General features: G+C 42.0%; 1 protein-coding gene across 1 annotated transcript in view; it reads left to right on the forward strand.

The window, feature by feature from the left end:
* The window catches only part of GLP1R (glucagon like peptide 1 receptor), a 110,160-nt gene that overhangs the window by 26,961 nt on the left and 56,530 nt on the right, over window positions 1-26,669 (forward strand). Inside the window, exons 4-7 of the mRNA XM_084820456.1 lie at window positions 6,266-6,366; window positions 10,225-10,331; window positions 12,094-12,247; window positions 13,818-13,977. Coding sequence (XP_084676582.1) covers window positions 6,266-6,366; window positions 10,225-10,331; window positions 12,094-12,247; window positions 13,818-13,977 — 522 coding nt within the window. The remainder of the gene's footprint in view (window positions 1-6,265; window positions 6,367-10,224; window positions 10,332-12,093; window positions 12,248-13,817; window positions 13,978-26,669) is intronic.

Genomic DNA, 26,669 nt, shown 5'->3' on the forward strand with positions numbered 1-26,669 from the left:
AATGTATTTTAGGCCTTGGAAGAGGTGTGTTCAGAAGACAGAGCCTGCCATAAGCTCTAAAGCCTCCCTGATAAGTATTTATTTAGGAAAGAGATGCAAGAGAGGATAAGAACATAAGAGCCATGCTGGATCAGACCAAAGGTCCATATAGTTCAGTATTCTGTTACACAGTAGCCAACCAGTTGCCCACAAGACACCCACAAGCAAGACATGAGTGCAACAGCACCCTCCTGCCCAAGTTCCCCAGCAAGGTGGGTGGTTCTTGTGTGCTGAGTCAAATTGCAGTGGGAGGGGAAAGTATATTTGCACAAAGTGCTACAAAGGTATTTATTTTTACACGCAGTATTGGCATACTTCCATAATTAAAATGTGTCAAATACAAAAACTATAACGCCAATTTAGGAGCTAAGGCAGAGTTTTTACAAGTCTTGAGTGACAGCAAAGAGAGTTTCACTTGCTTAAAATGTTAGTACTGAGTTACATGTTGATGATGTTCATTGTGCTGTTGATTAACTAAGAAGTGACTGTACACCTTCAGTACTTTTCTAACCACCCCACATGGTTGTATTAGAACTTTATAACTGCTGAGAGAAGAAATTTGGGGTGAACACAACTGAGCTTTATCATTACCTGCAGGAGTTGGCTTCTTCAACTTACCACTGGTTCAAGTGTCAACCTCTTTCCAAGATCTTTTTTAGAGGACTTTGCCATAACCATAAACTTTTTTGTCATCATTGCACTTACAAAGGAAACAAGTTGTGGGAGTACACATAGTGGTAAGGTAGCTGTAAACTGCTTTGGGTTTTTTCGATAGGCAGTGTAGAGGTTTTATGAATAGAGTTTGCCATGCCAGTGAAACAAAGAGGGTTATTGGAAGACAATGTGCTGTCTGTGTGATTAATAAATTTAGGTTTCTGCGGGGTGAGTAGAACTGTTCAAAGGAGAAGAAATGCCTGTGCGTGGATATATTGTCTTCTGCCATCAAAGGGCAAACCACTCTGTCAAGAAGCAGCAAGTCAATCTACCTCAGCAAATAATTTGACTATTACTCATAAACAGCAGATTCACCACTGCCTTCTGGAAGAAAACTGTTACCTTTTCCAGAACATTTCCCCTGTTGAGAATTAAGAAGAGTTATTAAATTTGGGACAACTTACGATGCTCAGCACGCACACACAGCGCACTGAGGGAAAACTCTACTTTCTGCTTCCTTTCTCTCAACTTGTCTTTCCCTGTCTGGATAAAATGTGATAGGCTAGGACATGCTGTAATTTGTTTCAAAGATAAATTATGTGGCAATTTATTCCAAAGGACAATTGGGTGACTAATCTCCCACCATTCCTGACACACAGCTGTAGTAAAATGCAGATCAGGTTGGTTGTTTTAACGGGGAAAGCATTTAATTTGGTTTTTTATTTCCAGCATAAGGGAGCTAGCTAATGAAATATTTGTGAGCCTCCTGGCATGTTATAACATATTTTCCTATATATAAAAGTGTTTAGCCAGATGTAGTATTTGATTTGATTTACAAGCTCATCCAAGAACAAGATAAATGATGACATTAACTCTATTTCTAACTATTGGCCTTCCTGCTTAGTCTTTTATCAGCATACTGGGACTGCTTGGATTCTAGGCATCAGTCCATATCTTTAAACATTTAATACTAATAAGGTGTAATTGACATGAAATCCAAGCAAACAGGCTTTATTAGGGTTATTGCTTTTAAGAAACTAACTTTTTCTGTGAAAGCATTTTACATAGAAAGCTAAATAAATCAAAGCCACCGGCTAATTGTGCAGTTTTACAGCATAATTTCTAGAATATTGGTCTCTTTTGTGTAAGCTGTAAATGCTTATTGATTTCTCCAGTTCTAGATAATGCAGTACAAACTTAAGATCCCCAAGAAGAAGCAGGAGGACAGCAATTGATCATTAACCTAAAGTTGTTTTGGTCAAGGCAGAGTAATACATGGTGCAGGACATTGTCTCACGCATAAAAGAACTTTCATAAAGGGAAGTATACTGCACTACTTTGAAGAACTCCATGGCCTATGTATGACCTTGGTTTTGGTTTGTATTGCACTTCATTGCCTTTGTGAACTGATAGAGTACTCAGACATATTTTTTTGAATTCTTATGTTCTAAATAACTCATTGCTTGTTGGAACCTGCCCACTTTTTGTGACTTGCCCAAACCAGCATGGGGTGAGTCTGGTGGGCTGTCTGGGGATTATTTTTATTTGTATTTATTTTAAGAGATTTTAAACCCACTTTTCAGGGTACTTTGCCTTTACAAGGTTGGTTACAAGACTCTAAATCACATGAGAATAAAGTTACAGTTTCAATGTTTTCAACTACAAATTTATTTTAAATATATATTCTACTTATACCCAGAAGACAGTTGAAAAAGAGTATGAGCCAGATGCTTTTTTCCAAGCATGAAACAAAGTTTTAAAGGTATTTTGCACAACACAAAATATATTTAAATACAACAGTAAGAACCGGACATGGAACAACCGAGTGGTTCAAAATTGGGAAAGGAGTACGACAAGGCTGCATATTGTCACCCTGCTTATTTAACTTATATGCAGAGTACATCATGAGAAATGCCGGGTTGGATGAATCAGAGGTCGGAATTAAGATTGCCGGGAGAATTATCAACAACCTCCGATATGCAGACGATACCACCCTAATGGCAGAAAGCGAAGAGGATCTAAAGAGCCTCTTGTTGAGGGTGAAAGAGGAGAGTGCAAAAGCTGGTTTAAAACTCAACATTAAAAAAACGAAGATCATGGCATCTGGCCCTATCACTTCCTGGCATATAGAAGGGGAAGAAATGGAAGCAGTGACAGATTTTACTTTCTTGGGCTCCAAGATCACCGCAGACGGTGACTGTAGCCATGAAATTAAAAGACGCTTGCTCCTTGGGAGGAAAGCTATGGCCAACCTAGACAGCATAGTAAGAAGCAGAGACATCACCTTGCTGACAAAGGTCCGTCTAATCAAAGCTATGGTTTTCCCAGTAGTAATGTATGGCTGTGAGAGCTGGACTATAAGGAAGGCTGAGCGCCGAAGAATTGATGCTTTCGAACTGTGGTGCTGGAGAAGACTCTTACGAGTCCCCTGGACTGCAAGGAGGTCAAATCAGTCAATCCTAAAGGAAATCAACCCTGAGTGCTCACTGGAAGGACAGAGAAGCTGAAGCTCCAATATTTTGGCCACCTAATGCGAAGAGAAAACTCTCTGGAAAAGACCCTGATGCTGGGAAAGACTGAAGGCAAAAGGAGAAGGGGACGGCAGAGGATGAGATGGCTAGATAGCATCAGCGATGCAATGAATATGAACTTGAGCACACTCCGGGAGAGAGCGCAGGACAGGAAGGCCTGGCGTGCTATGGTCCATGGGGTCACGAAGAGTTGGACACGACTGAACAACAACAAAAGAAATACATACATTAAGAGGAAGAAGTAATCTTAGCATACAGTATAGTATAAAATATGAGTTAGTATGATTTTATTAAATATTTTTGAAGCAACAGCAGCGTGCCTGGGCATATATGAATGCAGAACTTGGAATATATTTCTGTCCAAAGGACTTTTCAAACTGGAATAGACAAGTGAAAGATTGAATAGAGGAAGGGAAACACACCCATAAGTTTGAAACAAACCATAACTACAATAGGAGCTTCTGAGAGGCTCAATAATCTTGGAAGAAAAAAGACTATAAAGAAGACTATGAAATAGCTACACATAAGACAAGGCTGCATGACACTTGTGGAATTGGGCTCTTACATGTGAAGGGCTCTTATATAGATGTGTTGTATCAGTCATTCCTGGAGTTTATAACATACCTTTACACATGGCAGTTTACTGAAGTATTGTGGGAAGGTTCCCCCCCCCCCCTTTGCTATAGGAAGTTTGGTTATTTTATTTAGTTATTTTTATTTAATATACTTATGAGCTGCCTTTTCTCAAAGAGACATACAAAATATAATAAAATCAATTCAAACATGTATCAACATTAAACATAATTAGCAACAAAAACAATAAGCAGAGTAAGCAAAAAATCATGTCATTTTAGTGAGCCATTCTTCTATTAGGTCTAAAAACAGGGCCACTAAGAACATAATTAAAAGTAGTCTGAAATAAAACATTTTTCGGGTCCACCTGAAAGAAAACAGGGAGGGAGCTAATCGTATCTCCTTTGCGAGGGTTATGCAAGTATGGTTATTGGTTAACCAAGGGAAAAATCTGACCAAACAATTATAAAATGCAAGGAGAGCCCATGTGGTGTAGTGGTTAGAGTGTTGGACTGGGACTCAGGAGATCCGGGTTCTAGTCCTCACTCAGCCATGAAGCTCACTGGGTGACTTTCGACCAGTCACGGACTCTCAGCCAAACCAACCTCACAGGGTTGTTGTGAGGATAAAAATGGAGAAGGGGAGGACAATGTAAGCTGCCTTGGGTTCCTGACAAGAAGAAAAAAAGGTGGGATATAAATATAATAAATAAATAAGATTTTCAAGCAGGGAACTACAATTCAAGGAGTTTTGCATTATCAGCAATTACTCCCTCGATGTATAGGAGGTGGCTGACGCCAAACAGGCTTTCAAGCTCACAGGAAAACAGATCCAGGGCATTTCTACACCAGCCTAAAATCCTACATTTAAAACAGGGCTTTCTGCTTCCGCTTTAAACGCAGGATCACAGCTGACTTCCCTTCCCCCCTCCTTCTTCCCATATCTGAGTCTTCCATGATCATTCATTGATCTCGCTCCTCTTCTTGCCGCTTTAACTTTTTTGATGGAGGAAACTGAAGCAGAACACAATGAGGTAATTTGATCGCTCATTATCTGCCAACAGTTCAAAAATGGAACAAAGGGCATTTAGTGCAGGAGGGTCATGGCAGGGTCACTGCATCATGTAAAGAGCCCGCGTGAAAGAGCAATCTCAGTTGCAGGATAGAAGCCCAGTGCGAAGGAGTCCTTAGTGTAACAATGGTCCCCTTGAAATAGGTTTAATTTGAAGAGACCATTTAAATGTACATAATGGTCATAATTACCATAGATCCCTTTATATTCTTATGGACTGCTACAGATGTAATGATTAAGAGATTGGAAGTGGGCCATGTGTGGTTTTCTCTTTTTGCCCTTTCCCTGTTAGTTTGAATCATGGGTAAGCATTATATTGGTATCACTGTTAACAGTGGTGAATTCTAAGCAGAGTTCCCTATTAACTAGGGTCTATTTGCAACTAGCTTCAAATCCTGGTTAAGAGAGAACCTTGATAGCATTGAAATTTGAGGTGGGAGAGGATGGGGGTAGGCAGGAAGACCATAAGTTGCATAGCCTATACTGATCTCTTAAGGATAGTTAAAGTGTTGCCAACATTGTGTATCATAAGAATCTTTTAGGTAAATGCTTCCTTAGTTGATGCTAGGGCTCACACCAGGCCTCAGATCAACCATGTTTTCAGTACCAGCTCTGAATCCAGGAATATGTAAAGCAAGAGTAAATGAAGATTCCTCTGAACATGTGCAGAGTACTCTTGGCATTGAGTAGTTGCAGCCTGCCTCTGCCCCATCAGGATAAAGAGTTAGGCATCAAGGGCAGATGGCGTAGCTTCTTGTATTTCCATTTTTAGAAATGAAACATTTCTTAATGAAGCATTTCTTAAGTTTTCTTAACTTTTCTGAGATTATTTCTGTGTTTAATAGGGCAGCAGTTATCTCTTGGCTCCTGGAAGTTGTGCCGTGTTTATAGTTCATAGAGAACAGTGGGCACTATTTGGTTTGAAGCTTATTTACTCTCGTGGATGCCAATCAAATGCTAATTTCTATCCAGTGGGAGAGAAACTATTCTTAATAAAAATGGCACGTGGTTCAGGGAATAGGGTGACTCTCAAGTTACAGAGTTAAGTCTATGACAGCTGAAGGAGCAATAACTGGCAAACTTTTGGACAAATGTACAACAAATTTGTGCATTTACATAATTTATTAGTAAAGAAGCAATCATATTTAAATTATTAAAACTTGAGGACTCTGTTATGGCCTGGCTTGTTCTAAACATGGAATTACAAAATGCATAATAAGAACCTTGAACTGCTTCTACATCATTGCTGTGGGTAAATGTATATTCTTGAAGGACCTTATGGAAATATCTGGCAAGGATTTGCATCTGAACTTATTGGTTGACACTAATAGTAGGTAGGAGCTTGCTTTTGCTCTTCGGTCATAGCCTGTCATCATGTGCTTTCTGGTCTTGGACAGGGCAAGTTTACCGCTTCTGCACACTTGAAGGCATGTGGCAGCAGGAGGAGAATTCCACCAATTCCTGGAAGAACCTTTCTGGGTGCATGGCTCCTGATGAAGTAAGTGGGCAAAATTTTGTTTGCAGAATCAGTAGCCAATATATGACATCCCCAGAGGCTGTAGGTTAAACTACATGTTTCTTTAATTGTGTAGCATGGAGTGGAGAATTCTTTTGACCTCTTAAGAGTTTTCAGATTGGGACTACCATGCACAGGGAGGGTAAAATCAAACCTCTCCCCCCTCCCTGAAAATCTCCCCTGGCTCAATTGGTGTCAATGGAGGCTTTCTTTTGTTTTGTAAAAGAAAGAAAAACCAGTGGAGGGAAGGTTTCATAATGACCTCCCAGTGCAGGATGGTCCCAATCCGAATCAGGGCTATGTTCACCTACTGTGAGTTTTTTAAAAAAATTATCCTGAGCTACACACTTCGCAATTAATGTCATGTGTAGTTTGTAACAGCAGTGGGGTGGTAATGGTTTTTAAATTAAGGTTTTCTGATAGAGTTAACAGTGCATGAAATCCTCTGCTAGTTCCTTTGGAGTGGTTCTGTTGTTTCAAAACTTCAGCGGGATTGAAACAAGTAGCTTGGGCCTGGCATCTTTACCCACGTCTGTCAGGGCTAATACTCATAATGGAAATGAAATCAGGATAGAAGCTGCCAATGTGGAAGGAAATCACTTCAGTGTGTGACTGTGAGAGATGGGGATGTCAGAGAATTCCGCCACGGATCTCGGTGAGGCCGAATGCCAGTGCATTCAGCCCCCCGAAGTCCGTGGTGGAACGGCCTGCCCCCCCGCCCCCCCCCGCGGATCACCCCCAGGACGAGACTTACCTGGGGCAGATCTTCTGGGCGGCGGCGGCGGCTCCAGCGGCGGCTCCAGCGGCGGTGGCAGCTGGTCTTCCGACCAGCTGCCGCCTCTGCCATTTGCAGTCTTGTAAAAAAAACAACAACGACGTGATAGGCTATGTAAAGATTTACACAGCCTATCATGGCTGGGTTTAAAAAAAAAACAAAAAACACCACGTACGCAAATGGTGGCGGCTACGGCCGCCACCATTTGCGTTCCTTATTTTCGGCCATCTTAATCTACGTAAATATTTACGTAGACTGTGACGGCGAAAATAAAGGGGAACCCAAATAGCGTAGCGGGTGCTATTTGCGTCCCTTTTTGATTCACCGTTTTAGCCTACGTAAATATTTACGTAGGCTAAAACGGCAAATCAAAAAGGGACGCAAATAGCACCCGCTACGCTATTTGGGTTCCCCTTTATTTTCGCCGTCACAGTCTACGTAAATATTTACGTAGATTAAGATGGCCAAAAATAAGGAACGCAAATGGCGGCGGCTGTAGCCGCCACCATTTGCATACGTGGTTGTTGTTTTTTTCTTCCCCAGAGCCCTCTGCGGCTGGAAATCCAGCTGTGGATGGCTCTGGCCTGGCTGGGCCTGGCCGGCTGCTCCGCAGAGCTGCCGCGGAGCACAGCCGGCCATGGAGGATTCCGGGGGGGAGGAACGGATCGCCTCCCCCCCCGTCGAGGATTCGGGGGGGAGGAACGGAATGCCTCCCCCCCACCATCAACATAATCCGCAGAAAGGTAAGTGACTTTCATACATCCCTAGAGAGAGAGCAAGGGAATATGCTGACAGATGATAGAATTTCTTTTGGTTCCTTCTTCTAGGAAGATAATGGGGAAAGGGAAATACTTTGAGAATGGTTCAAATAGATGGAGTAAGACATCCATCTTTTAAAGCATTTTTGCTATTTTTTTGCTGGCTGGGACATGCTGGGAGTTGTAGGACATTTTTTCTGTCTAAACATGCATAGGATTAGGCTGTTTGTGTGTTTATTAATAACCACATGGACCCTTTGGGGAGAAATTTGTGGTCAAGCAGCAGCTTAAACCAAAGGAATTCAGAGTTCAAAACAGCTCATTTTACCCTTCCAAGTTTTCCAACAAGCCAACCTACTCACAAACAGGTAGTCAGACGTTTTCAACTCTGAAAAGTTGAATGTTAAGGAAATGCCCCTAATCACATGAACAAAATGCCATTGGGGAAGTCCTCTGGAAGTCAGGATATGCATAACTATTTGAAAAGCAAAGTAATACTACTTAGCATAAATATAGCCTCTCAGAGTTTTCAGCAGATCACAGATATTCTCAGTAATCTTTACAACAATTCTGTAAGGTAGGATTCTGTTGTCCCCATATTGTAGTTGGGGATATTGAGGGATAGTGGCTTGCTTAGGGCCATTAAGTGCAACTGTGACTAAGGTCAAATCTGAAGTAGTAACTAGCACATTTTAGACTCTTCGTAGAAGAATATAAGGGCCATGTTGGATCAGACCAAAGACCTATTCAATCCAGCATGCCGTCCCCACAGTGGCCAACCAGATGCCTGTGAGAAGCCCACAGTAGAGTGTGTGTGCAGTAGCACCTCCCACTCGTGTTGCCCAGCAACTGGCATTCACAGGCATACAATACCAATATTTGGCCACCATTGTCTACATTGCTATGGTGAGACTATTCAGTGGGAGTGGGAACAATACAGATGGAGAACAGAATGGAGAACAAATTCTGAAACTTTGAAGTGAGGTTTAATTGAAATGCAGGAAACCTCAAGCTAGCTTCCCCATCTATTCTTTCATTCTTTTGAATGTCTGTAACATTGCAGAAGACTATATTCCAAGAACCTGAATTGCTGAACTACAAACCACATGCAGGGCCATTTTTGTCTCCATTTGCTGTTTAAAATATTATTTCACAGTTGTGTAGAAAGCTGCCAAGATGACAGATGCTTAACGACAGTGCTTGGTCGTTTGGCACCTGCCTCATTTCCATAAAATAGAGTGCTTTGGGGGGTAATGATTTAGAAACCCTGAATACTGTGTTGTGTCCTGAAATGTAAATACTTATTTTTATTTTTTATTTTAGCCAATCTCACCACCTTATTCTCACACTGTTTAGAGCCATATATAAAAATGGAACCAAGAAAAGCATTTAGGTGTTGGGTGGGTGAAGGTCACTATGTGGCTTGTTGTAGTTGTCTTTGAGGATCAAATCCAACTGGAAACATTGGACTCAAAGGAATGGTCACAGACTGACAATTGGTGTAGTCAAAGCACATTAAAATAAATGGAAGTTGTGCCATTGACTTATGGATTTCACCTGTAGTTTCCCAGTTTTTTTTTCTTATGTTTATGTCCTTAGCAGTGAGGAGAAATTCTTCAGAACAGAAACTCCAAGTGTTGGACATTAATTTAATGTTGGATGACAAATTTTGTTGTTATTCTCCCTCCTGGTCTGAATAATTTTCCTGTTCCAAGTCAATCTTTCCTTTAAAAAGAAAACAAAAAAATTCATATCACCTGCCAAATATCTTGATGACATACCCTATATATCAGCAGAAGTACTTCTGAAAAACTTGCATTTCCCCTTTCTTCTCTGAGCTTAGGGGGAGGCAGCAGTCTGTCCGGCATATGGTCCAGGAAAGAACTCCAGTACCATGAAACCAAATATAAGAGCCACATTCATTCTCAGTCGCAACCGCCCGTTTTGTGTTTTGAAACCAGCCTGAACAACAGAGAACCCATTATTTTGGGCTCCCTAATGTGAATTTGATGTATGTGATCCGTCCTTCATTTCTTTGTTTCTGTATAAGATCTTTGGCTTTCTTCTATCTACTTCAGCCTTCCCCAACTTGATGCCCTCCAAATGTGTTGTACTGCAACCCGCCTCAACCTAATGGCCATGCTAGCTGGGAATGATGGGAGTTGCAGTCTAACATATCTGGATGGCACCAGATTTGAAAAAGGTTATCTACTGCGCTAAACTATGTCTTGTGTTGGAGGCTGTTCAGGAAACTGGTTTATTTCAATGACTGTATTCTTGAGCTGTTTTTGTATTATTCTCCTCTAGGATGCATCAGGAGGACAGATACTATTCCTGTCTGTCATCTACACTACCGGATATGCTCTTTCCTTCTCTGCCCTTGTCATAGCAACTGGTATCCTCCTTGGGTTCAGGTAATGCTGATACATGGCTAGAAAGAACTGGGAACTCTAAACATAAACAGCAGTTGATTAGCACCTATTTGTTCGCACTAGTGAAACCTGTTGCATAATTTCAAAATTCAAACTCTTAAATGCAATAAAATGGATAACAGTTAAACTTCAGATACATTTTGGGAGAATCTTGCACGGTCTGAGTTTAAAGAGAGAATTGTGGTTAATACTAAATACAGTGAGGATGGGGCTGGGAGTGGGAAAACTGCCAGGCAAGAGTAGAGTGCCCAGGTTCACTGTATTGTAAGCAATACAAATAATTTTCTGCCTTCAATCAGAGCCATACTGGGCTGTCACTTGTTCCTGATGTGCTCAACATCTGAAATAGCTGTTGTTTGTGCTTAACAGAGATTTGTTTTCCCCCCAGATGAGAGAAGAGATTTTGCTTTACAAGGTTTGAAGTGATAGTAACAGTCTTTTTCAATTACACAGCATTACATGAGTAAACTTTGGAATGACTCTTAACTCAGACATGGCTGAAAGATCTTGCAGGAACGTTCTGCTTTGTAACACTGGCAGCATTTTTCAGTTATATGGAGAGACAAAAGAGCAGTTTCCCCTTACATCAGTACTTTGCTCTACTGCATATCTGCTTTCAGATGGAGTTTGTTATGAGGTGATAGAAAGATGAGGGAAAGAAATATTTCAGGTTCTTGAATGAAGTATGTCTATTATATTGGTGCTAGGTTTTAGCCACTGAATTAACTTTTCTTTTTGACAGGTTGCAATTTCTGTTCTCCTAGCTGTGATATTCATAATGAATTTTCATTGTTACTTATTGTGAGCCCAGAGGGGAAATCATGCTCTACTTACCCCCACAGTGCATGCAATTCTTTCTTAAGCATTGTATCAGTTTATATAGTCTTCACTTGCTCTTCAAACAACAATGAGTAAATAGCATGATTTCTCTTGATGGAAATGGATGCTTCTGCCACATAGCCCCCTGCAGAAATGCCCAGTGAACAGTAAACTAAGCATGCTTCACCCAGTGTGCTTTTTAATCTTTATCCCAAGAGGCTTGGAACTCATTATAAAAAGTTCCATTCCTTAAATCCCTATGCTGTGATCACTTCAGTTAAAATTCTGCAACAGTTTTATGTAACTCCCCACTTCTACCCATCTTTTAATCTAAAGGTGGTCTAAACATTTTCAGGATGGAGTCATTATAACTTTGCCTTCCCCTTCAAAAATGACAAAAATCCCTGCAGTTATTCCTGAATTGTACATGATAATTGGCTCATTTACACATGCCAGTGTTGAGTAGAGCCCTCTTCTGGAACCACTTGAAAGTCATTACAGCAGGAGTGATGAACCTCTTTCAACCCAAGGGCCAAGTTGCATTTTGGAGAAGCTCTTGGGGCTGCATTCCAGTAGTGGGCAGGGCTGAAGACAAAAGAGGCAGGTCCAAAAATACCCCCCCACACACACACACTGTATATTGTAACTTACAGCTCTTACTGCCCAGTAACTAAGCCTTGGAAGGGGAATTCCAATTCTTTTAGAATGAGGAGATGCTGCACAAAAGCCGTGAAATCACTAATTGATCCATGGTCAGGGAAAGGGGTGGGGCCAGGAGCAGAGGGCGTGGCCATCTGGGGAATCCTGGAGGGTGGGATTAGAATCCCAGGAGGGCCATATTTGGCCCCTAGGTCTGAGGTTCTGGACCCCTGCAGTACAGTCTACGCGTGTCCAAGTAACTTAAGCATCATGAGTCTATTTACAGGCATCTGCACTGCACCAGGAACTACATTCACTTGAACCTTTTCACCTCCTTTATCCTACGAGCTGTGTCCATCTTCATTAAGGATTCCATGATAACATGGATGTACAAGACAGCCCCACGTGAAGCGCAGTGGGAGAATGTAATCTCCTATCAGGTAGGGTGCTGAGGCTAAAATACTTTTCATAGCAGCCACCTGAGACTGCAGTATATTTGTATAAAACGTTGGAATGTAAGAACATAGGAAGCTGCCTTATGCTTGCGTCAGACCATTGGTCCATCTAGCCCAGTATTGTCGACACTGACTGGCAGCAGCTGTCCAGGGTTTCAAGCAGAATTCTTTCATAGCCCTACCTGGAGAAGCCGGGGATCGAACCTGGGACCTTCTATATGCAAAGCATGGGCTCTGTCACATTGAGCTATGGTCCCTCCCCTTCATTAGCTTGGGATGCCTTGTTAGATTTGTATACCACTACAGGAACAAATAGGCATCCTGGGCTAGGCATCCAACTGCCACACTTCCAGTTATGAATGATATTTTTGGCAAAGTAGAAAGCCCTTTTAATTTCCTTGATGGTAGGAAGCTTTTCGTCTGTGCTCCAATTTCCCTTTTGTTTTCCAATAATTTCCCCATCCACAAAATCAAAAGGCAGTAACAAATACTTTTTATTTTTATTTATTACATTTCTCTGCTGCCCAGTAGCCAAAGCTCTCTGGGCAGTTCACAACAATTTTGACAAAAGATCTTGTTTAAAATGGTAATGTCTCCAAGGTCTTCTAGTGCATGTACAGAAAGATGACCTTTTAGCTACCAACCCAATACCCTAGCAAACATTACTAGAAATATCCCCCTCAAGTATCCCCCAAGCCAAAAGCCCTGGGATACCAGAGCAGTGCTGCCTTGACCAATTATTATACCTGGTAATCAATGCCCTTTGATTAGAGGGAGGAACTATGTTACAAAAAAGAAATGTGGAATCCAGTCATCTCTGGTCCTGGTTTTTGGAAGAACTGATCATTCTTCCTTTTATACTGACTGGTAATTTTGAACAGTTGCTTGAATCTTGAGAACCATGAGCAGAAGGAAGCTGACAGAAGGGAAATTTCTTGTCTCTTGCGCCCCCCACCCCCCAAAAAAAGCCCTTAGCGTGGGATGGGTCATGGGAGCTGCACTGGAAAAGAGACATTTACAGAACACGGCAGAGGTACCTTGTGTGAGCAGCGCCCCACTTACCCAAGTTGCCTCCCATATAATTTTTGGCACTTGCCCCTGCAGCTTCCCTGTGCCCCACCCATGTTGCTCAAACAACATTCCCTGACCCTCTGGAGAGGATTTAGAGGGCGGGGAACAGTGGGCTGCCAAGGGAGATGGGATAGGGAAGCTCCCTTCCTACTCATTGTTGTCCATGATCCAAGCCAATATGGTTTATATGTTTCCCATATATGCTTATGGGAAGACTGCATTCTCTAAAGTCAGCTAAGAAATCTCTCTCTTTCTCTGTCTGGGATCTAGCAGAGAAGCTGTTTGTTGTTGAATTTGTTTTGGGGGGTATTTTTGTTTTGTTCAAAGTATAATCAACAATTTGTAAAGGTTTTTTTTCTAATAATCTTTTAAGCTAAGAGCATGCTGGGAAGATATCTGTCATTTAACATGCGCTTCTGATTTTTCCCTACTTGTCTTTTGCAATTCTTGCTATATTTGCAAAACACTCTCTTTGCTCTCTTAGGAGTCACTTAGCTGCCGCTTGATCTTTGTGATGATGCAGTATTGTGTGACTGCAAACTACTATTGGCTGTTGGTGGAAGGAATGTACCTGTATACGCTGCTAGCACTATCAGTATTTTCTGAGCAGAGAATCTTTCGGCTTTACCTCTGCATTGGCTGGGGTAAGTCAGGCTGGATCTACACTTACCGCCTTTTTTTGCTTCCTATGAAGTTTCATCGCCCACCTTTCACGCTATGCAGTAGCCACCTTGAATTGGAACCAGAATTTCCCACTTCCATGCTCCTGCTTTCATAGAATCATAGAATAGTAGGGTTGGAAGATCATGCCTCAATTAGAAAAAAAAACATCGCGGAGAAGCCCCGATTCTGCGAGGATAACGCCTTAATTTTAAAAAAAACATCCGGAGCGGGGGATAGGAGGGGGTAGAACTTAGTCTCATTTGAAGGGATACAACAACCCCCTGCTCAATGCAGGAAGCCTGATTCCCAGGTGGTCACCCATCCAGCTACTGACCGGGGCTGACCCCGCTTAGCATCCAAGATCAGATAAGCGCGCAGGAAAACAGCAGGAAAACAGCACAGCGCTTGAGTCTGAACCGAGCTTGCGCATTTGATGAAACACTGCAAGGGGGAAAATGGGTGAGTGTGAATAATCACATTTTAATGTGAGAGAGTTTAACCTGACGGGACACCGAATTCATTGTGATGGCGGGCGCAGTGTAGATCGGCCCTCAGTCTCTCTCTTCCCCACACCTCTTCTACGAACCATTTATTTCTTTGCTTCAGTGTTCTAGGACAAATGGAATGAAACAGAAAAGTAACCATAGCCCTTTACTGCAGAAGGAATATTGACCTTTCTTTTTCTTCTCCTAAACTTAAACACATCTTTTACATAGGAACATAGCCAGAGTTTTCAATTCCTATACTTCTGTGTTAGGCTCTTGCTATCCTGTGTGTGAGCCATTATTAATCTCCTACTATCCAGCAGTGATGATGAACCTGCTTTAAGAAGCATGCAAAGTCACCCTGAGTGCTAGCATTACTAATCTCAGGGAGAGTGTGGTTCTCAGATGGGCAAAAATAGTAGCCATCCTTGCAGAGAGTAAATTGCATACTGTAGCTGGGCATTTACTTTCAAAGAGAAAATGGTGTGATTTCTTCTTAGAAGAGAGTTCAGCTGAATAATAGCAAGGGTACATAAATCCTGGGCAATTGCACCTAGCTTTTCACAATGTACAACTCCCCAAAAGTGCATAAAGGCCTTGCAAAAACTAAAAAAATAAATCACTATCAAATGCACTATTACTAAGAAGCTCACCCAAGATGACTTGTACATGTGTATTTTGTACTTGATATTTGCGAGCATCACCATAGCACTTTGTCTTGATATGTTTTATTGTTTTGGAAGGCTGCATAGTGCAGCTAGGAGCAAAAGGATCCCGACAATACTATGCTAGCTGCCAGTTCATGACCTGCATGTCCTCTACCCTAGACAGTTATTAGGAATTGTGCTCGTGTGAGTACGGAAACAATGGGAACTCTGGAGAAATGCAAATGCCTTCCTAACTACCAGGTCATCACCTTAATCAAGCAATCCATGAGAGTAACTTAAACTGGCCAATCTAAAGTCTTGGTGGGAAATACAGTCTGGTCCTGAAGCATCCTTAACTCAAGATAGATCAGCACGTTAAAGCACCACCGAGGTATCCTTCATGGTTCCTTTTGTTCTAGGAATCTCTTCCTCTGGAGCAAGTGACTTTAGAAGGTCTGCCTCCTGGCACCCACCAGGGGATGCACTTCACCCCTGCCTTGTTTTCATGCAAAATTGCTCTCCTGGAAGCCAGTGGTGGCTGGTGACTCCAGTTCCAGGGGGTGGTGGTTCCATTATGGGTTTTAGTTACAACCAGCCACAACTCAAAAGGTTCTATCCAAAGTGCTGAAACCATTTTGGGGATAAGATTCCTAGAATGGAATCTTTACTCCTGTGGAACTGGAGCCACTAGCCGCCACTGCTGGAAGCCCCTGGGGAGTGTGGTTTTGCATTTGTGAAAATGTGAATTTTTTCTTTCCAATACTGTGGCAATTCAGCATAGCGGTGGCAATTTTGAGATGGTGGAGCCTGACAAAAAAGACAGGGAGCTGCATGTAGCCCACCAGCTACATGTTGCCCACCCCTGCTCTACCTGATCATATCTTGGAAACATAGCTTTTGTAATGCTCAGTCAGCCAGCCTTAATCAAGAATCTAGGAGTCTCAGGAAAATTCCTACTTAGCCCAGGAATCAAGTTATTGTTCCTTTTGTTTGACCGTAGCTCCAGTAAACCCAAAGTCACTGCCTTGTTCTGCTCTTCTTGTCTGAACCCTATAACTTCCCTTGATTCCAAGACTTCTTTGAGATCTTTCTTCATGTAGCCCTATACACACATCAGATTTGTACAATCACCGCAGCCCACCATGGCTTATTTAAGCCACGGTGGGTTGTGGTGCATGCTGTCAGGGTGGAAACTGAGCCCATAGAGCCCCAGAGCAGTTCTGATTCTGAGGAAGAGCAACAACCCATGGGAGAGGGGCTCGCTCATCTCTCACAGGCACAGCGGCAGGGAGAGATTCCCAGCGAGGGAGGGGGTTTTGCGGGATGCTCGGTGCATACGCAGGGAGCAGCGCCAGATGGAGGGCGCCGAGAGGAGGCGCTCTGCCTGCTTGGCGCTAAAACAACGGTCGCGTCCCGAGGACCCAAGGGTAAGAGGGAGGACCTCTCCATAGCCCATACGTTCAGAGTCTTCCCACCCTTCTCCTTCAAACAGGGACCAACTGCCTTACCTGGAGCTTAGGCTACTCTGCTAACTACCCTAGTGCAGTTCCTTGCTTAGTCGCTGGTGATTAGCATCTGAAAGAGTCGTTAAGTTATAAAAGGAATAAAGCCTTGGAAAGAATCCTTTTCGACTGTGTCTTGAGTTGGCTATTGGAGGGGACTGTAAGAGGCAGCTAGGGCGCTCCTGACACATGCGGCTGCCCTTTTGAGTATTCAAACCACACAGCAGGGGGCCACCAGGGTGCAAACCTGGCTTATGTGAGGATTAAACAACCCCCATATAATCCTAAAGCAGCCCATTGCATAACCCTTGCGTAAGCTACCCTAGCCATGTACGTGCAACATGATAAGCCACAGCGCCCACCCGCTGCGGCTTGAATATTCAAAAGGCCGGCCAGCACACAATACAATCCAGCATAGTCTGAATAAACCATGGTGGGCTGCAGTAATTGTGCAAACTGGCCCACATATTTCCTTCGCTGTGCTAACCTAAGAAGTCTCCTGGGGTTTGCCTGGCATGCAGCTTGTCCTTTGTGATCCTGAACCCAGTTTTCCAGACTTTGAGGTTTTCTCTTTTGCTTGTGCTACTTTGTTGCCTTGTAAATATATGTAGTAAGTAAATACCCAGATAGAGCTTTAAGATAATGCAGCACTGCTGTCTTTGAGTCCTGTGGTATGAAGTAGACTCTCATTTAATTCGTCAAGGCTAGTATACATTTCCAAAAATGATGTATTGATGAGTGTGTCCAGAATATATGAGGAAAAACCCAACATCTTTTCGGTTGCAACACCAACATAGATCCTTAGTTTAATATAGCATATAGGTTGTGCTATACTAAACCAAGTGTGTTAAATGCCACTCATGTTAACAACTAAGGGCACAATCCTATGCATGTTTAGACAGAAAAAAGTCCTACAACTCCCAGCCTGCCCCAGCTAGCTTGGCAGACTTTTTTCTGTCTAAACATGCATAGGATTGTGCCCTAAGTGTGTTAAATGCCACTCAAATTGTATTTCAGGACTGTGTATTTTAATGTCTAAATTGCTCTGGCAGGGTTTTGCCCTTCTATAGATTCACCTTGTATTAACATTCTGGCAAATGAGTTTATCGGTGAAATTCATATAAATGATCAATTGCAAATTATTTACCTAGCTCTGCCAAATGCACAGTGATGTATTGATGATGAAAACACTGTGCTCTATTGAAGCCAATAAATATAAATAATAAAGAGCTCAGATAGAAATATGTTAAGCTGCAGTTTTCATAGATCTAATGGCAACTACACCTACATATTATGACATTATTCAAAGTCATACAAAGCAGAGCACTTGCGAAATGTTGTACCCTTCATAAAAATTGCCTGACATTTTATCTAAATAAATGGAAATGTACAAAATCAGTATTCTCTTCATACTTAGGCAGATCCCAAAAACTATTGTAAGGAATGCAGTAGAAATCTGTCTCTTCTTGCCAGAAATATTTCTGATTGCAGGCTCAGCTTAGTAATATTTGGAGACAAAGGTTGTGATCCAGGAGGGGATCCTATATGCATTCTGAACAGCTACGGTTTAGTTTTCTTCTATGATCTGAGAACAGCACATTAAAAGGGGATCTGTGTGTGTGTTTAAAAAGCATTGGATTTGAATCAAGCACAATTATTTTTCTTCCGGTCAACAAATCTTTGAATATTGTGGGCAGTTATTGTGAACTTTTATTACTAATGTGATAGTGTTGTCAAATGTGCCTTTGTTGCTCCCATTTTGTAAGTTGGGAGACCTGACGGTAGGGCATGCAGAAATGTGGTTAAAGACGAGTGGTGATTTCATTGAATAAAACACTGCAATGTGTTTATGCAGTGTATATTTAGTGAGACGTGTGAAGTTGCATCACACATATGCCTGGTGCAAGCAGGTATATGCTAAATCAGTAATGTTTACTTCATACACTTGAATATATAAAGCGGCTCCCTCAAGATGTTTTTAATGTAGGAACTAGATTTCAGTGTCAGGTGGTAGACAGGAAGGGAATACTTGTGCAATGCATAGCTTCTCCATCCATTTATATTACCTCTGTGTGCTAGTTTCCACTCTCCTTCCCTGCCTAGTGTTCTGTATAAACCATTCTTCTGAGTTTGTGACAACTGTTGCTTCTCAAGTCCAATTTCTTGAGTATAAGTCCAAACAGATAAATTTCTGCAACCCCACCCTATTGCCAAACATTTCAAATGCAGATTTATGTAATCAGAATTAACCTTGCAATTTAAGTTCATAATCATAATGTGTTGTACTTACAGAAATGAACTGTGTGTTCTTCTTGTGGAAGTATGAATTTTTAAAGCATGTCTAGCATGAAATATCCCCTTCATGGATCACTGCCTTGTTGTGGTGAAGGGGCTTGCATTACTCAGTGAAGCCATAAGCTATGCCTTGCAGGGCCACCCAAGACGGACACGTCATGGCAGAGAGTTCTGACAAAATGTGGTCCACTGGAGAAGGAAATGGCAACCCACTCCAGTATTCTTGCCAAGAAAACCCCATGGAACGTATCACAAGGCTAAAAGAGATGATGCCGGAAGATGAGCCCCTCAGGTCGGAAGGTGTCCAATATACTACTGGGGAAGAGCAGAGGGAATTTCCAAGTAGCGCCAGAAAGAGTGAAGCGGCTGGGCCAAAGCCGAAAGGACACTCAGCTGTGGATGTGTCTGGTGGTGAAAAGAAAGTCCAATGCTGTAAAGAACAATATTGTTTAGGAACCTGGAATGTAAGTAGGGATGGCGGAGAATTCTGCCATGGATTTCAGTGAGGGCGAATGCACTGGCATTCGGCCCCCCGAAATCCGTGGTGGAACCACCTGCCACCTCCTTCCCCCCCCTGTGGATTCCCCCCGGGATAAACCGCCTGGGGCGGATGTTCCGGGCGGCTGCTGCGGCCGCCATTTGCATCCTGGTCTTTGCCGTGATAGGCTACATAAGTATTTACGTAGCCTATCACAGCAAGCCAAGCCAAAAAAAAAACACAACACGGTGTACGCAAATGGCGGCGGCTACGGCGGCTGCCATTTGCGTTCCCTATTTTTTGCCGTTTTAGCCTACGTAAATAAAGCCGCCGCCGCCAGGAAGATCCGCCCAAGGTAAGTCCCGTCCCGGGGGGTGCGGGGGGGGGCAGACCGTTCCGCCACTGATTTCGGGGGGCCGAATGCACTGGCATTAGGCCTCCCCGAGATCCGTGGCAGAATTATCTGACATCCCTAAAGGAAAGACAAGAAGGCCTTCTTAAATGAACAATGCAAAGAAATCGAGGAAAACAATAGAATAGGAAAGACTAGAGATCTTTTCAAGAAAATGGGAGATCTCAAGGGAACGTTTTGTGCAAAGACAGTCATGATAAAGGACAAAGAAGGCAGGGACCTAACAGAAGCAGATGAGATTAAGAAGAGGTGGAAAGAATACACAGAAGAACTATACAGGAAAGGTCTTAATGTCCCTGATAGCCATGGTAGTGCGGTCGCTGAACTTGAGCCGGACATCCTCGAGAGTGAAGTCAAGTGGGCCTTAGGAAGCATTACTAACAACAAAGCTAGTGGAGATGACAGTATTCCAGCTGAGCTATTTAAGATCCTAAAAGATGATGCTGTGAAAGTGCTGCACTCAATATGCCAACAAATATGGAACACTCAACAATGGCCACAAGACTGGAAAAGGTCAGTTTACATTGCAGTTCCAAAGAAGGGCAATGCCAAAGAGCATTCAAACTACCGTACAATTGCACTCATTTCTCATGCCAGCAAGGTTATGCTCAAAATCCTACAAGCTAGGCTTCAGCAGTATGTGAACCGAGAACTACCGGAAGTACAAGCTGGGTTTTGAAGAGGCAGCGGAACTAGAGATCGAGAAAGCAAGAGAATTCCAGAAAAACGTCTATTTCTGCTTCATTGACTACACTAAAGCCTTTGATTGTGTGGATCACAACAAACTGTGGCAAATTCTGAAAGAGATGGGGGTACCAGACCACCTTACCTGTCTCGTGAGAAAACTGTATGAGGGTCAAGAAGCAACAGTAAGAACTGGACATGGAACAACCCATTGGTTCCAAATTGGGAAAGGAGTACGACAAGGCTATATATTGTCGCCCTGCTTATTTAATTTATATGCAGAGTACATCATGAGAAACGCCGGGTTGGATGAATCACAGGTTGGAATTAAGATTGCTGGGAGAATTATCAACAACCTCAGATACGCAGATGATACCCCCCTCATGGCAGAAAGCGAAGAGGATCTAAAGAGCCTCTTGTTGAGGGTGAAAGTGGAGAGTGCAGAAGCTGGTTTGAAACTCAACATTACAAAAATGAAGATCATGGCATCTGGCCCCATCACTTCCTGGCATATAGAAGGGGAAGAAATGGAAGCAGTGACAGATTTTATTTTCTTGGGCTCCAAGATCACCGCAGACGGTGACTGTAGCCATGAAATTAAAAGACGCTTGCTCCTTGGGAGGAAAGCTATGGCAAACCTAGACAGCATAGTAAGAAGCAGAGACATCACCTTGCTGACAAAGGTTAGTATAATCGAAGCTATGGTTTTCCCAGTAGCAACGTATGGCTGTGAGAGCTGGACTATAAGGAAGGCTAAGCGCCGAAGAATCGACGCTTTCGAACTGTGGTGCTGAAGAAGACTCTTACGAGTCCCCTGGACTGCAAGGAGGTCAAATCAGTCAATCCTAAAGGAAATCAACCCTGAGTGCTCATTGGAAGAACAGATACTGAAGCTGAAGCTCAAATATTTTGGTCACCTAATGCGAAAACTCCCTGGAAAAGACCCTGATGCTGGGAAAGACTGAAGGCAAAAGGAGAAGGGGACGGCAGAGGATGAGATGGCTAGATCGCATCACGGATGCAATGAATATGGACTTGAGCACACTCCGGGAGAGAGCGCAGGACAGGAAGGCCTGGCGTGCTATGGTCCATGGGGTCACGAAGAGTCAGACACGACTGAACGACTGAACAACAACAAGAACAAGCATGAAATATATTAGATACCTGTTAAAGAATGTTCTGCTTTCAGTCCTGTTGTGTACTTTCCAACTCCTATATCAGATCTAAGGATCAGAGTGTACAGTCAGAGCACCTAATCTTTGATACTCACTGGGCCATTCTTCTCTGATCTTTCAGTTCCCCTTGCAAACATTCACACTTATGGTGTAAAGATGGAATATATTTTTGTTATAGAATTGCTAGCAAAATCAGTCAGAAAAGCTTCTCTGCCTTCTTTGGAGAATCCTGTGTTCATGGTTTATGACCTGAAGCAGGGGTGGAGCACAGACTCCCCTCTTGATGATGTGTTCTTGGAAGTCTGGGCCTACCAAAAAAAGCAACCCTGCTTCAGGTTGTCCTTTTCTAGAAAGAAAGAAAAGAAAGAAAGAAAGAAAGAAAGAAAAGCAAGCAAGCAAGCAAGCAAGCTCAGTCAACAAGAGTGTGAAGGATTTAAAAAAGTGGGTTGCACTGACTTTTCTATCTTCATGCCCTTCCTCAAACTTTGGTCATTAGTGAGTGACTAGATAAGTGGGCTCTTCAGAACGTGGGCAGTTATGAACACGTGAAGAGTTACATCTTGCTTTTATTTTGTGAGCTGTTCTTGTGAATGAGTTCTTTATTGGAATAATAAAAAGTCACTGTGTCTGCTCACAGAGCAGCGTTTTTCATGTGTGCCATCTCCTCTAGGCTGATGCTGCTTGTCTTAGCAGTACATTTCCACCACGTTGTTGAGGAACTTCCTGTAACAGTCTTCTGGATTGGCTTAAATGTCTAGTGGTGCTAATCAGACCTAGCTGAGTAATTTATTTTGCCCTAGGTTTTCTTCCTGTTATCTCTCCTAGCTTGTTAACTAATGCAAATTACTTTCTGAATGAATTGCTTAAACAGAAATCCATATGTCACTTAGAAAGGTTTTATTGCTCACTGACGAATCATTATGGCTTGTAATCATAACTTTATACTTAAGTTGTACGCTTTCGTTCCCTCTTTAGATAATGCAGAGCAGTTGGGGATATGTGCCATCCCCCAACTTTTAGGGAGAAAGGTGATGGCAAATTAGATTGCTGGTTGCTTTGATATAGGCTGATGTCCAGGTTATGTGATGGATGGTAGGGCAAAATTTAATGGAAGGTTTTTCCGATTCCTCTTAGATAAATTTCTCTCTTCACAACTCTTCACACCATCCATGGATCCCTGCTCCAGCTCCTCTGTCTTTACATATTGCCTGCCCTTTATTCCTGGCATCCCATTGCTCTTACCCCCCTGCCCCGCCCCTTTATTATTGTATTATTGCTCTATTGTGCAATGTGAATATAGTACCTAACTCTGCATGGACAGCATTAGGTTGATTTCAGAGTGCACCATGCAGGAAACGTCTAGAATTATTGCATGAACGAATTACAAAATGAATGAGAGAATCTTTGAAGCAGATACACGGATAATTTATTCTGATATATCTCTTACACATCTGTAGACAAGCATTCCTTTCAATAGGTCTTTTCCCAGGAAATGTTACATTAGAAATAAATCATTGTTTCAAAACTGTGAGCACTTCATCTGATGGGGGATGGAGTTTTGGATTCCTTATCTAATCAAATTGATGTTTTTATTAGATAAGATAACATTGCATAATTCTGCTTATGGTGAACATGCAGCTTCTCACTTCGTAGGCTGCAGAATACTCGCTTTTTACTTGGTGAGGAAAACCTGTAAAATTATATATTTCTGAATAATGATTTTGTAGCTACTTAACTGAGACATATTCATTAATATTTTCTTAGTGCGTATATATGTGCATGTACTCACATGCACACACATACTCCCATTCTGTAACTGTGCAGGTAAAGTTAACAGAACAGTATTCCCAATGTTCTCCTGCTAAGTACTTGTGATGAGTATTCAGTAGCTATGAAGGATCAAGGCAGTGAGAAGAAAAGATGAGTCTTAAATCCTGAACAGACATGCACATAATTTCAACTCAAAACACATTTGAAGTGGTTTCCCAGAAGGGTTGAGAAAAGGCAAACTCAATAGACTTCCTTTTTCCTTTGATGATGAAAACTTGAAGAGTTGCACAAACAGCTTGATGGCAAGCTGTTTTTAAAAGATATTTCAGCTGAACATTAACAGATGACTGGTGGGTGAATATTAGTTTACTGTGAATATTTACTAGGATATGCTGCATAAATGCTAATATGGATTTGAGTTTTCCTCTTTCAGTATAAATGAAAAGTCCATGGCTCTTAAACAAAACACATTAAAAAATTCTTTATGTCACTTCTGGAATGTAGTTAAAAACATGTCCGTTTGCAAAGCCAGAGAGGCAGTAAGTAGGTTGCTGCTAGCTAACAAAGGTGTGAAATGAGTACTTGAAGAGAATGGAAATTATGGAAAAACTCAATTTGTTGCACACTCTCTTCATTACGTAAGCTATATAGAGAGATTTGTACCATTTTTAGGTTTGTTTACTCCTTCCTTAGGTACCTTTACAATACAACATTATAGGCTAAAATCTATTACACAATACAAAAGAAAAAAGATGCGGGGGGGGGGGAAGAAGAGGAAAAAGTAAATTCATGAAGCAACTCTTAACAATAGTTTTATAGTTAATAATTTACTCATCATTAGTACCCACTTACCATTTAGCTGAAGTATCTTTAAAATCAAGCTGTCATTTAGCTTTTTACTCCATAGTTCCTGATTTAATAGATATAGTGACAGTATCAAGAAAGAAAGAGATTTTGGAATTACACCATCAACTTAAATAATAAGTCACTGAAAGGGCATTCACTTATGTGCCCTTCAAGAATGTTAATGTGAAGCTGCAGAACAGTTAGGATATATAACTGCAAAGTTTTGTCACCAGACAATGCCATATCATTCATGCCCATTCTGTACAAACAGGTCAAAGGTCACATGCATGATATCCCTGTGACCAATTATAAAAAGCAAATTTGGGCACCATTGCTCTCCTTTTCATCCTTGCAACTTTCTCTTTGATCTTGACTACATTTGTCACTTCTCTTAAATAGGGATGGGCAAACTCACTTCCATCTGCACTGCTTGCCAGACATCCCCCCCCCAGTCACTCGGCTCTGCTCGCCATGCCTGTAATGTTGCGTAAATGGGTGTCATGGCTGCCATTTATGTAAAATCAGCTTTTATGGAAAGGCCGAGTCACCATTTTGTGCAGAATGGCAGCTCAGTGGAGCAGCAAGGCCCACTGCGCTTACCTGACTCAGTGCGCCCTGACTCAGGCAGGTGTGGCAGTCCACAGACTCCAGTCCAGGGGACCGAGCTGGCGGTAATCTGCTGAGCTCAAGCCCCCAGCTGGGCTCCGCTGCCATCCCTACTGTTAACACCATTGGCTGATCTGTGTTGTCCCTTCTGTTTGCAAACACCATGTTGCCTATTTTTCATCGTCATGTTTAACTCTCATGTTTCTTCCCCCTCTGTTTGAAAAGAAGTTACGATAAAATTTATAATTTCTAATATACACACAGTTCCTTTTTAAAAGGTAGAAATTACATTGGTGTTATCCAAGGTGCAGATATGACTGGTATTAGCTATCTCTGGTCAATGATGTTTTCATTAAAGACTCTGAAACCTCTCAGCTGACCTGCACCAACAAGACATCACTTGAAGCCCATCTGTAACCCCCAAAAGGTCATGGCTATCTACATATAGGGGAGATATGACTCAGAACCAGCCAAAAGCAGATCATACCTTACTATTCTGGATTATACCTTACTATGTAGGATAGTAAAAGCCAACATAGAGGCAATCTCTCAACTGCTAAGATCCCAATGGATCTCTCTACATTGGTTCACTGGCAACAGGATAATAGATGAGACTTGGCATTAATAAGTCAAATTAATACTTATTAGAGCCAATATGTCTGCCTCCACACAAATACACCGATGTGTTCAGAATTGCCATTAACTACTCAGCAAATACACCATTTCTGTTGTAGAAATCTCACTGAAAACATTAACGCAGCATGGGTCTGCAGTAAAATGGGCAAACATAGTGTTAGGAATTAGTAACTGGCTTGAACATAAAAACCATTATTTTAATGCTATTATGTAAATCTATTGTGTGTGTGCCTCTAAACCCGGGGTGTACATCTTGCATCACTCAAGAGGCACTTCAATATTTTTACCCGTTCAAGAAAGCTGCAGTATTTTTCTTACAATTTTTAACTCAGTGATGTGTGTTCACCCATTCTGTGTTAACACTGTTATCTCTCTCTCTGGCCCATTGTGTGCTTTCCTCTCTTACACTGTGTTATTTTTCTAAGTGTACCTGTAGTAGTGCAAAGTGTTTTTCTAGCCTGTGGCAGTCAGCATCTGGATAGCTGGTCTTGGGTACACTGACTTGAGTTTACTGAAGACCTGCTGTACAGGTGGCCTCTTTCTTTCTTTCTTTCTTTCTTTTTTAATTAACAACACATATTTATATATCTACAGATCAACAAAAGAAACTTACATGCCAAACACTCTATGAAACCATTACCTGTGAATGTAATTTCCAAAAAGTAATGAATAAGCTCTCATTTTGTTTGAAAATCCTTGATATACATTCTTGCCTCCATTATGGCAACATCCCAGATCTTTGAAACCAACATTTAAACTTAGGGACTGTTGGGTCTTTCATTTGGGGGCAATGCAAATCTTTACTGCAATTAATAAGTTATGCAGCAAATTTTACCCATTGGGACCAATTGCCTGAATATTACCTAGCTATAAAACTTCTGCGACTCCAGGTAATCTGTCTTCTGATTAAATACAACTTCTGTCCATGATGACATAATTTGGGAACAGCCTCATCACATATGGACACAGTTTCCTTTTGATCCACTTCTAGGGATGTCAGATAAATCCTCAACAGATTCAAATGAGTTTGAATGTATATGAATCTTACCTGCAGATTCCGTTGTGGACTGGCTTTTTCTGAGTCAGGCAGACTTACAGACTGTTTCTTTAACTGGGGGGTGGGGGTGGGGGGGTGGA

The sequence above is a fragment of the Heloderma suspectum genome, chromosome 1, assembly GCF_057233095.1.
Source record: "Heloderma suspectum isolate Gila_16-S chromosome 1, 16-S_ref, whole genome shotgun sequence".
Taxonomy (NCBI): domain Eukaryota; kingdom Metazoa; phylum Chordata; class Lepidosauria; order Squamata; family Helodermatidae; genus Heloderma; species Heloderma suspectum.